Source organism: Vicugna pacos, chromosome 5 (genome assembly GCF_048564905.1).
Source record: "Vicugna pacos chromosome 5, VicPac4, whole genome shotgun sequence".
NCBI lineage: Eukaryota > Metazoa > Chordata > Mammalia > Artiodactyla > Camelidae > Vicugna > Vicugna pacos.
This window is the reverse complement of record NC_132991.1, coordinates 36,685,782-36,699,031: the sequence shown is the minus strand read 5'-3', so window position 1 is coordinate 36,699,031 and position 13,250 is coordinate 36,685,782. Positions and strand designations below refer to the sequence as shown.

Genomic DNA, 13,250 nt, shown 5'->3' with positions numbered 1-13,250 from the left:
ATCTTATTGGAAATGTTTCCAAGTTTTTATTATCCTAATGTATGCTTTGAAAGGATCTGTATGTGTTCAGATAAAGGCTGATTGTACAGATGGTGACAGAATCACTTCAGAACTACCCATATTCTAGTTTTCTAAAAAACTACACCATTTCCTGAATAAGATAAAAGGCAGGCTCTCAGGGAAACTTTGTATCTATGTGTGGACTTACGATTTAAAGCTATAATTCTCTCACCTCTTCTTATGTTTAAGAAAAGGCTAAAGGGGTAGCAAATAGTGTGTCTAGGTCCACATGATATTGCAATAAATAGTTTATCCAGTAAATTCAGTACCTTCCTCCCTCCAAAAACATTATGCAATAAAATTATTTTATAGTTAATGTTATCCCCAGTGAAATCTGAGATACAAATTATGACTAGTTCATACCCCAAGACCCTTGTACCTTTGAATAAACACTTATCCTTCTTGTAAACATGTATTTTATTGTCTGATCTCCAGTGAAGGTAATGAAATAAAGGCAGAAGTTCTTATAAAATGTGCTTGCATTCATGGAGAGTCAGTTCATGGGACTATTTTAAAAAGGGCTTTAGAATCATGAAGACATAAGTCCATAGTCAAAATTAGTAAATACCTGAATCTGTTTTCTTAATGTCATCATACCAAATAAATACTAGTATTGTATGCATAATAAAAGTACTACTCTTATACTAAACCTCAGAATATAAAAGCTTCATTTTGTCATTTTCAAGTATGACATATTTTAAAGCAAATTGTGATTTGGAATATGAATATATTTTAAATATATGATGTAATACAAAGCAAGTTATAAAATCTCAAAATGTTCAGTGCAAATCTACAAATACAAGTTGATATATACTATAAAGTGCTCATAACACTTTTACTGAGCTTAATATGTGCACAACTACACAGTCTTCTTTATAACAACAATGGCTTACACTTAGTCATTGAAGCGTCGTTAAAAAAATCAAATGAATATTTCAAAAATAAGTTTGCTGTTTAGAACTGGTTCTATGTTCTGAGACAACAGTACATCTAAGCTTCTTCACTGATAGAAGTATTTCTTCTATTTGTGTATATTTGATTCAGTAGTATGAAAACTGGTTAAAAATTCCTAAAGTGGATTCTAGAGAAAATTCACTTTCATGCATTTGCATTTAAGGTATCTCTGAAGTTTTTGAAAATAGGATTGAAATTACACAGGAAAGTCCATGCTGTCAATACACATGCTTTAGTCCATTTGTAGAAATCGGAGTCTTTCTAGTAAAATACTTGAAATTACTTTTCATTAATTTGTAACTTATAAAACTGGGAACTTTTACAGCTGGTGGAAGTTTAACAAATTCATATCATCCTCATGATGACTTCATTTTCCTTCACAAGACTAATGGAAGGGATGGATGATATCAAGAGATTCCTAAGTAACTTCCTTACAATAAATGATGAAGGGTCAAATGGATGCAAGAAAGAACAAAGTATACAGAAAGGATAAAACAGCCAGAAACACTGTTTTTGCTTCGTGGTTGCTAAGCAGTAGTTGTAACAGCTAGAAAGCAAGGTCAGTGTGATCTACGTTGGTGTGCAAAGATAGTAAGTGTGGTGGCTCCAAGGATGCTGTTGATGCAGTAATGCAAGAGCAATAAGCCCATGAGCTGGAAATCAGGCTTAATATATGCAGAAACACAAGTTATGCACAGTTGGCCTTTTCAATTGTACTCTCTAGTGGGATTTGTTGACTATGAGCTAAATATGAAGCCAATATCTTTTTTTCCACAATCACTGAATGGTGATCATGATTCATTTTAAATAAAAGATGGTAAGTCAAAGCACTGCATTTCATTCTCAAGCTATCAGATGAAGACTAGGACCTTCTTTGGGATGCAATTGATGCCTAGTTTATGTTTGCTACATTTGAGTCTATAGCTTCTTATTGATAACTTCTTATTAGTTATAGAATCTATAACTTATTTTCCTTACATTCTTTCATGAGCTTTTCAGGAAAGTTAAATTCTTTATTAGGATTTCTGCAATTTGATGAGATAATAAGACACAATTCTACCACAACAATCTGAATTTCAATAGATCATTTTCAAGTAAGATACATTTTAAAGGATTTAGAAGCACTTTGATATTTCAGACAACTATAGTAAGTAAAAAGAGTACAATAAAGAAACATTTACCATTTTTATCCATAGAATTTGGTTCCGATTGTTTCTTGCCAATATCAGCAAAGGAACGAACAATGGGAATCCTATTGGTGAGTTTTTTCTGATTCTGGTGGTGATGCTGTTTCATCAGTGCCTCATGGACCCTGTGGCGTACATCCTCATTGAGCTGGCCTGAGCTCACCTGTTGGTCGAGGACCATATCTGAAGAGGGAAGGCAGGAAGAAGATGAACACAGCTATCCTGTGGTGTGCCAGTAATGAACCACTGAGTACAAATATGCATAACCTAGATATTATTTATCTTAAAATAGAGGAGTGAATTCCTTTAAAAATCTCCAAGTATGGTCATACAAACAGAAGTTTATTCTTCTTTGTAGAAATGTTGCACAAAAAAGACTTGGGAAATTTTTCATTATACATCATTCATTTTAATGGGGTATTATTTTTCAAATAGTAAAAGTTGTATTGAAAATAAAGTGCTTTATGTTCTCCATTATTCACACTGAAAAGAGGGAGTAGCAGGGGTAATATCAATACAATTAGAATGTTTAAAATTGGTGAATAGTTTCATATTTATATTTTAATAGGATTTTTATCCCCTTTTCCTAGTACAGAATAGCTTCCACATTTCCTCTTTAAGTGAACAGAAATCCATCTGTAAAAATTTGATGCAAAGAGGCTTAGGCAGCTATCTAGTCGGTTGTACTTGGAGAGTAAACAACTCTTTCACACTAATATAAAGTCAGTCCTCTCAAACCTTCCTTGAAAATGTGTTTATATTTAAAAGGTCTTCTATACCATAAAATGAAGAATAAAAAGTGAGATTTCAGAAGGATACAATTAAGCAGATTGATATTTACCATAGGCAAGTGTCAGAAAGGCCTATAAAATAAGCAGATGAGTAAAAACACTTTTAGTTTCTTGGTAATACAAAGATCACCTCAATAACCCTCAATGTGATTAATCTGCTTTCAGATAATTAAATATTTTCTATTTGACTTTTTTGAGGTGCTAACTCCTTATGTAAAGTAGATCACAATGAATTGTCTTCCGCTGCCCTACTGAGTATGCTGAAGATTTGAAAATTAGCAGAATTGCAGAATTCGCCTTTGTTTTAGTCCTGTCTATGCTGAATGAATCACTGACAGCTGGTGTAGACTCATCAAGAACTGCCTTTCACTCTGGAATCACTTCCCTACGTACAATGTTTTCTGTACGGGAGAGATAATAAATATTTTAGGCTTTGTGGGCCATACAATCTCTGTCAAAACTACTCACTTCTGTTTTTATAGCATGAAAGCAGCCGTGGACAACAAGTACACAAATGACCATAATTGTGTCTTAATAAAACTTTTTGAATTGAAATTTGAATTTCCTATCATTTTTATGCTGCAAAATATTAATCTTCTTTGTTAATTACATAAAAATGTAATAACGACTCTTAGCTGACATGCATAATAAAATCAGGCAACGGGCCATATTTGCACATAAAGCATAATCTGCCAAACTTTGCTCTACCATTTGGCTGTTTACCACAGGAAGAGTTGAATGCATGTTTGGGAGTCAACCATAATGTCCACTATAATTACCTCCAAAATCTCTTCCAGTTCTGAAAATGGATAATAGTGTAGAATATTTAAATCTATATCTCAGTTTTTTTGAGATCAGTAGTTATAATACCACTGGATTAATTTGAAAGAAAGGAAATGATAAATTGTCAACATACATAACTTTACACTGAAACCTTGTTAATAAGATGGGAAAATGTATATAAAAATGTGCATTTTATACTTCATAATAGGAGTTGTAAAGTAGGTTAAGACACCAAAAGAACGTCGTCATACAGCAATTTCATCTGTAAGTCATGATATGTATCTCCAGTTCAATATTCTAATCAGAATCAAAATTAATCATATAACAAACCAAGCACATGATTATGGTTTTTAATTCTTACCAAAGCACAGTCTTTCCAGGCTTGAGCACTACAAAAAAACCTGTAAGTCACTAGCTTCAAAGTTTTTCAGAGATAAGGTTTTTATTTTAAACAGTTACATAGGAGGAAGTAAATAGAAAAAAAAAACACTCATCTGCTCATTAGTCACAAAGAAATATTCAGTAAAACTGCATCCAAAAATGTGTTAGTGAACTGGACAAGTTAACCATCTTGCATAAGAATATAACTTACACTAAGGTGAAATTTAAGTGCCAAAGGGAGTGTGATTCACTAATCACTTACATTGTTCTCTTCACCCCCATAACGTGTATTAGTGTTAATCTTGAAAAGTAGGAAAAGATAATGGACCATAATGGCTTTGGGCCCCGAGACAAGACTGACGACCACAGCAGCTATGACACCTAAATAATACAGTCTAGCCTGCCAGCGCACATTGCCAGGATCTGGATCATAAGAGAAGCAGCAGGAAGAAAAAGGATAACAGGTCACAGACTTCTAGCACTAAACAGGCTCCAGAAAAAAACTAGTAGCATTTCTGCAAAAAAAAAAAAAAAAAGCCTCAGAAATGAAAAAATATTTTTAATCCCAATCAGGTGATTATTTTATCATAATTAATCCATTTTGACTATTGAGTGAAAGTTTCTAGAGACCATAAGATTTTACAGGTTCTGTATTAATCTCTGCCAACTTAAAGATTATCATATAATTGCTTTGTCTTAAAAACCCATTGTCCTAACTTAAAAAATGCTGGGGGAGGAGTAGGGAACAGGCAGGGTCTCAATTTTACAGTCTGTCTGATAACACTAACAAAAGTCTGTGTGAAAAAAATGTAAACTACCGTAAGGATACTTACTTTCCAGACCAAGGATGATAATAGTATCTGTATGTTAAAAAAATACATGGCTATTCCTGTACTCCCAAATCTGCAGTTTACATTCAGTGGAGCAAACTGGATTTTCCATCAATGAAAGATTTTAAACAACGAAAGTTGTTTTAATGAGTTGAGAACTATGACTGATAATTTCTCCATGGTACTAACTTTGGTTTGGTTTTAGTATCTTATACTCATTGACAGAGTTATGTTCAGGTATATAACACTGCAGATAGACTGTTTCCATCATTAGTCTTTACAATCCTGAATTTCAAAGAGATTAACATAAACCATAAAATTGCCTATAATTTACTTGAATATAATTAAGAAGCATTTTTAGTACAATTAATCTTCACAAGAGAATAAATCATGGCAAGAAAACACACTTGGAGAATTTTGGATTTGAAAAGGTTAAGTAATATTTTGAAGAAAGAAGTTTAAATTTATTCTTAGTTCCCTAAAACACTGGGAAATAGACATTTTAAAATTAACTTTATCCAAAAGAAAATCCTAATTTAATTATACCAGAAATTCTTGACAGACCTGCCAGATACAAATGAGATTTTCCCCTGCTAAGTCTACAAAAAAATCTCTTTAAAAGAATTATCTAAGAGTCTATTAAAAACATATCAGAACATTGACATAAAAATCCTTGACCATTCTAAAACAATATCTGGGTCATATTCCTCTACTAGGAAATGTCTGGAAAACATTAATGCCGCAGAGCCTGTGCATTTGCAAAGTACGAGGGTTTAGAGCCCTTAAAGGCAAGCTATTATACCTAGCTTTTGCAAAACAGAAACTAAGGACTGATATGTTAGTAACTGCCTAATGTGTTAAAAAAAATGATAACTACGACGTGAAGAAAAAGTTCTAGATCATTATGGTCCCAAATTATCATGAAATAGAATAAAACAAAATTTATGATTATAGGTTAATCAAAAGAAATTATTCCCAACTCTGCAAGTGTCACCTAAGATATATCACTTTCTGATTATGTTTATAAAATGGAAGAAATAGCCTCCTTCCTACCTCATAAGGCTTCTGTGATAATAAAATATAACAATGGATGTGAAAATACTTTACAAAATTATAAGTCTTGAAAATGTAAAACACATTTATTACACACTCACTAATACAACTCAACTGTCACAAAGTAAAAATAGCAATAAGTAAACAATAAGAAAACAATTTCAAGCTATAGGGAGAAAATGTTTTAGTAAGAGTTTATTGAGGGCAGAAATAAATGATTTTGGATTAAATAAGTCAAATTAAAATTACTCAGAGGAAGGAATCTCTTTTCATTAATGACTGAAACACAATCTAAGGTATTAACAATCAACACGAGTACTTGTAATCATATTTTTCTACATAGTCTTAACTCTAAACTACCGGCCTTTTATGAATGGTATTTTGCAGATTGCTGTACACTAAAAATGGGACATTCGAGCTGGGCTACTTTGGAGGCAGGAAGATACAGACTAATTAGAAGAGAAGAAAGAATACTAAAAAGCTATTTGGGGAATCAAGACTTCCATTGAACTACTTTCATTTGTAAGAATAGACTTAGAAAATGTAATTTGCTTTAAAAGCTAGACTTAACACAGCTAACAACCTTCACATATTCTACAGAGATGAGCTTGGGGAAGAGGGCAGGTTTAGGGAAAGGAAGCATAATTTAGACAACAAAACCAAGCTAAGGTGATAAAATAAACAACAGCGTTTTAATCAAATTATAAAGGGAGAAGATTTCCTCAGAGAAATAAATTCCTAAAGAAAGTATTAGAAATTATATGCTTTAAGAAATTTAAAGCCTGGTAAAACCACTGAGGCTAATTTTGCCAGGGTGAGAAATTTGACAGTTCATTACAAATAGTTAATCCAAAACTTATTTGGATTAATACATTTTCAAAGGTAATGCCATCACTGACATAAGTAGCAGAGATAAACTCCTTATTTGGGGCAAGACCTTTAACCTTCTGAGTCTCAGTTTCTTTATTTATGAAGGATAACAAGCTCCAACTTTGTATTAAGTCTCAAAAAGATAGCATAGAATTACTAAAAAGAGCTTCCTCAACTGCAAAGACTATGAAAACCTCGGTCATTTGATTCCTAATTAAAACATAAAAATATTTATTGAGTATCAGCAAGACCCTACAATGTAAAGCTAGGGAATTGAGTTGGATGGCTACTGGTCTAGCATTGTCAGGATGTCTGCTAATTTCTAGGTTAATCATTTTCTTTAAGTCTTGACTTAGCGTGACCTGTTACTGTATTCTGTGTTCTGAAAAATATACTGTTTATAACTTTATACAGTCTTTTAGGCTCTAGTTCTGTATTTTAAAGTGTAATCTCTTTATACATGTTGCATGAAACTTAGTGGAAAAAAGCTTATCTTTCCTGTTTTTTGTTTGTGCTTAATATTGTGAGCCAAATATTTCTCTGTGCTTATTTTTTTTCATACATATTGCAATGAATGTATACCTATCATCACCAATTACCAAATAAATAATTTTAAACTAATCAAGTTTTCTTTAAAATTTGGGCAACATCCATTTCAAACCATCTCTTTCTTCAGAGAGTAGCTGTAGTGTAAGAGAAGAATAGTGTAATAGGAGCTTTCAGAGTCAGAGGCCCTTAAATGGAACTTGAACCATGAAAGTTTCAGAATTTCTATTTTGTTATTGAAAAATGGGAATGACATTTTATGAGGTTATTCTGAAGATTAAATTAGATATATTATTTTCTCACTTATGTGATCAAAAAACACACAACAGTGTTTTGGATTTTTTTAATCCCATCTCTACAATATAATTAAGACACTGAAGTCTCCCTTAAGTCTTTCTGCTTCACAAATAAATTCCACATGGAGCTGCTTTTATTTTTTTTTCAAACTAGAAATTTTTAAAAACTGTCCAAGGCCTTGCTTTGTTTTTGTTTTTTAAAACCTCCCTTAACTATTTCACTTATACCTTCTCAAAACCCATTTCTGTGTTTTTGTACTATTTTGTTTTTACTAAAATGTGTTTATCTCCCAGATCAAAAGGTATAGAAGTTCTCTGCTTATAATGCTAGAGTAACAGTAAGATGTTTCCCAAATACAACTGCTTGTATAATACCGCCATAGTAGGCTTCTGGTATTAATGATTCATCCCAGAGGTTAGTCATAGTATTCAAATACAACGTATCTCAACTGCATCACTTGGCTTCCTCTAGAATTCAAGAGTTTTAATTCAGTTTAAACTAAATGGCCATTCCTTTCTGTTTTATTCTAGACTAACATTTTTCCTATTTACTGAAATTTTTTCACTTGGTTATTTTATATACTTGAAAATTGAAAAAAAATCAATCTTTAGGTTTATGAATTTTCCTTCAGTTTTCTAATGGTTATCGTCTAATTGCATATGATACTGAAAAACAATATGTGTGCAAAATGGGAGTCAAGATATGCAAGTTTTTGTTCCAGACCGGCAAGTTAGACTGTATTTCTCTGAGATTTGATTTCTTTTATCTTAAACGAGGAGGTAGGATAAAAGTATTTTTTAAGCCTCATACACTGATCATGAGAATTAATTTTCTAAAAGCCTCACATGTATAGAATTATAAGGAGAATAACAAAAATCAGCCACACCCACAAGAGTGAAATAGACTAAGAGAAAAAAAAAAAGATATACCTGCAATTTCTTCTAAAGTGTTGGCATGCATGTCCAGCAACACAGTTCCATTCAGGATACAACTTCTCAACTCAAACAAGCTGTGCAGTGAAAGAGTAGCCACATAAGGCTTGCTCCACCTTTCCCCTCCATCTTCCACATCTTCTTCAAACTTCAACCACCTGTACAAATTAACTATTATTATCACACACTGAATTATATTGTAGATGGATGAAACTTTATCCCAATAATGAAAGGTAAAAATAGAAAGTTATTCACATTTTCTCTTGGTTTCAAGGGTTTTGAAAGTAAGTAGAAGCCAGCCCAAGTCACCAAGTTTATTTTATTTTAATTGCACTTAGCAGAGTCTTTTTGTCATTGAAAGCTACATTGAAAACAAAGAAAAACTCATATGCTATTTTTATTATTCTTTCTAGCTTTGAAAAAATATGTTGATATAAATGTTTAACCAGTGGTCACAGTCAATCTGCTGTAGAACTAATAGAGTATACTCCATGGAAAGATAATGGTGACTGAAAAAAATGCAAAAGAAAACAGAATACTCATTTTTGTTTAGCGGGAGGTCTTAAAACAATATTTGAATCTCTTGAAAACTTTGCCGTTTGATTTTTTAGGGAGGCTAGTATAATTTGGGGGCTATTCTGTAGAAAAAATATTTATTAGGCCTGTTTCAGTGAAATTGAGTGACTGCAGTCACTTCCTAAGGACTAAATCAATGAGAACTGAGCTCAGCCCCTACTCCCGGGGTGTTCCTGCCAACGATGGATAACACGAGAACTCCGATATCATGGTACCATTGGGAGACCACCACCTTCTTGGAGCGAACTGAATAGTGTTATCTGGGATTGTTTCTAAGTAAGATAAATGGAAGGAATAAAAAGAAACCAATGATTTTACAGCTCTGGCACTAGCACTAAATCTCTTATTCTTTTAGAGACTTGCTTTCTAATCTTAACAGATGATCAATTTAATTCCATCATTTCTAATGAACTCTAGCATAAATGCCTGTCCTCCCTCCATTCCCCACCATCTCCTCATTTTTTTCTCTCCTTGTCAAGTTTGCCCTCTCTCCAAGCAATGTTACTCAAATTCTCTATATGATATTATATTACTGTTTTGTGTAATCAAATGATCCAACTCCAACAGAGGACAAGTATGTGGTAGTAACTAGTTAGAGAACCAATGGATCAGCCAGCCGAAAAAACTAACCTAAAGGGCTAGTCAGAATGACTAATATGTAGACTTCCAAGAAAGCTAAAGAAAGCTATGGATCTGTCCTCAGTTTTCAGGGAGCAAAAAGCTGTCAGGAGGTGATCACAAAACTAATAGGGAAGAGTAGCTGTACCTGACGAAAGAGAGGAGTGTAAGCTATGCCCATCCTAAGTTTATAGAATGCTTGAAGGTTGAAAAAATTTACATTTAAGCCCAACTCACTGACAGTATCACTTCAATGCTGACAATTTTATGGAGTATCTTTGTCTACATACTTGGGAATTTTTCGTATTAGGGATTCTTAATGCTTTTCAGCCCTGAACAGGACCATAGCATAATACATCATAAATCATGTGATGGTCATTACTATTGTTCATCAACTATAACTAGCTCTCTCTCTCTTCCTAGCAAAGAGTAGGGTACCATTACCAGGCTCTCTTCACTGGCGGAGGCCACTGTTAGCTAGTTCTGGACAACAAATTATGAGTAGAAATTACGTGTGCCATTTCAAGACTGGAGTTTTTCATTGCCAGGATGAGACCCTCTGGAGCTCCCTTCTTTCCTGATGTGGCCACCAGCAATGTTCAAGACATAGGCTGCTCCAGCATCTAGAGTTTCTAAGTAACTACAGTGCAGAGCCACCACTGATTCATGATGGGCAATAAATAAATTTGGGGGATTTTCGGGATTTTAAGCCTTTGAAATTTGGGGGATTTTAAGCCTTTGAAATTACAGGATATTTTTTCTAGCATAACTTAGCCTATCCAAACTGATAAAAAATCACCATTTCAGCAATTCATCACCATCAAATAGCTAACTATAATTAATGGTGAGAATGAATATGATTTTAATAAATATAATAAATTCATATTTCTCACCAGGTATAAAAGTAAGGCCATGGTCACATTATGAATGTTAATATCTCAAAAGATTAACCTCTTGACAGACATTTTGAAACAGGATAGTATCATGAGAAGTGTCTTGGATTAGTTGGGAATAAAAAGAAATCTAGATTTTATCCCAATTCTGCATCTAAATTGCTATGTGACCAAGGGAAATCTTTCAACTTCTCTGGGCCACGGTTTTCTCATCTGTAAAATGATGAGACCAATTCAACACATTAAAAACTTTTCCAGGCAACGTAGGGGTAGGGGATTAAGAGGTACAAACTATAAGCTACAATGATATATTGTACAACATGGGGAATATAGTCAGTATTTTATAATAACTATAAATGGAACATAGCCTTTAAAATTGTCAATCTCTACATCGTACACCTGTGACATAATATTGTACATCAGTTATACTTCAATAAAAAAAAACTTGTCAAAATGACTTAGTCAGTAGCCTTATCAAATCAGATTCAACTCTTAACTGTTCTTATTTTTCTCCAGAGTCTGTGCCCATTTTCCACAAAAATATAATTACCTATGTTGAATTCACGGACTTTTTTTTAGCTCAAATATCTTATACTAAAGCCTATTACAGAAACAACTGATTTAACATTTAATTTTCATCCTTGTCTGGAACAAATCTCAAGCTGAAAAATGTTCTGTGTTCTCGCCCTCTCTTCTTATATTGTCTACAGAAGTGGCACCAAGAGAGTGGGTACAACTTTTATTAAATCTTTTTTCACCTTATATACTACTCACATATGATGTGGTTTTCAGACAAAAAGAACAAAAGAAGGGAGTCTATGTAGCAGCACTCATGCTGGTGTTACTTTGACTGAAGAATATTGTTAGATTTGAAATCTAGTTTCCAGTCTATTGGGTGGTAAAGAAGAACTAGGGTAGTGAAAGGGTGTAATAGTGTTTGGAGGACTATAGAGTTCTCATTTCTGCAGTTATAGTACTTTCTGTCATCTCTCTGTATAGAACTGCTTCTAAAATGTTTAAAGTTTTCACTCAGGAAATCCTGAAATGAGGGTTTGTACATTATTTTGAAATACATTGTTTCTTAATCATTTAAGTATAAATCTACAGACTGATGCATATAATAATACTGTTTGTAAATTGTAGTAACACTAATAATAAATTCAATTTTAAATACCCATAGGCTTCTACTGCAACAAAATTATCCAACCCCTTCTTCTAAGGAAATTTACAATTAAATTTTATTTCCAGGTAACAGTGAAGATAATTAAATAAGCAACAAAGCTTCTACATCACTTTATCTTGGCTCCTTTGAAAGTGAATATTTGAATTTTAAGAATCTTGAGAAGATGTTGGGGGGGGTGTGTGTGTGTTTGTTTGTGTGTAGTTCTATGCATTTCTATCTCATATATAGATTCAGTAACCACCACATAATCAAGATATAAAACTGTTCCATCAGCACAAAGGAGCTTCCTTTATGTTCTCACTCTCCACCCTGCTTCTGTCCCCTGGCAATAACTAGTCTGTTCGTCGTCACTATAGTTATGTTATTTTGAAGATGTTCTGTAAGTGGAACCATATAGTTTGCAACCTTTTGAGACTGACATTTTCTACTAAGCACAATGCCCTTGAGAGTCATCCAAGTTATTGTATACATCAGTAGTTTGTTCCTTCTTATTGCTAAGAAGTGCTCCATTGGTATGGATATACTAACATTTGTTTAACCATCCACCCACTGAAGGATATTTGGATTGTTTACAAGTTTTTGCTCTCACAAATAAAGCTACTATAACATTCATAAAGTTGTTTGTGTGAACATAAGTTCATTTCTCTAGGACAAATACCCAAGGCTGTGATTGTAGAGTCATATTTACTAAAGCATATTTAGTTTTATAAAAAGCTATCAATCTGTTTTCTAGAGTAGGCCTAGCATTTTAAACCCACACCTGCAATGGATGAGAGATCCAGTGTCTCAATATCCTCACCAGCATAGGCTGTTATGACTATTTATTTAATTTTAGTTATTCTATTAAGTGTGCAGTGATATCTCATAGTGGGTTTAATTCACATTTCCCTAATAGCTAATGCTGTTGAACATTGTTTTACGTGTTTATTTGCCATGTGTATCTCCTCTTTAGTGAAAGGTCTATTTGCGTTTTTGCCCATTTTCTAATTGACTTGTTTGTTTTCAAACTGTTAAACTTTGAGAGTTCTTTACATATTCTAGTATAGTATTTTTGTCAAATATATGTTGTTTGCAAATATTTTCTCCCTGTCTATAGCTTGTCTTCATCCTCTTCACAGGATCTTTGACAGCACCAACATTTTTAATTCTGATGAAGTCTAATTTATTAATATTTTCATTTATGGATCGTACTTTTGGCATCCTGCTTAAAAACTCATCTTCTAAACGGAACTGAAGGAATTATACTCCCTAACTTCAGACTATACTACCATGCTACAGCAATCAAAACACAGTGGT

General features: G+C 33.2%; 1 protein-coding gene across 2 annotated transcripts in view; it reads right to left on the bottom strand.

Moving 5' to 3' along the window:
• SLC4A10 (solute carrier family 4 member 10) overlaps positions 1-13,250 on the bottom strand; it is a 184,675-nt gene that overhangs the window by 105,534 nt on the left and 65,891 nt on the right. For both annotated transcript variants that reach the window (XM_072961062.1, XM_072961061.1), the window contains exons 5-6: positions 8,682-8,842; positions 2,196-2,384 (exon numbers count right to left, since the gene is read on the bottom strand). In XM_072961062.1, the coding sequence (XP_072817163.1) occupies positions 2,196-2,384; positions 8,682-8,842 (350 nt within the window). The remainder of the gene's footprint in view (positions 1-2,195; positions 2,385-8,681; positions 8,843-13,250) is intronic.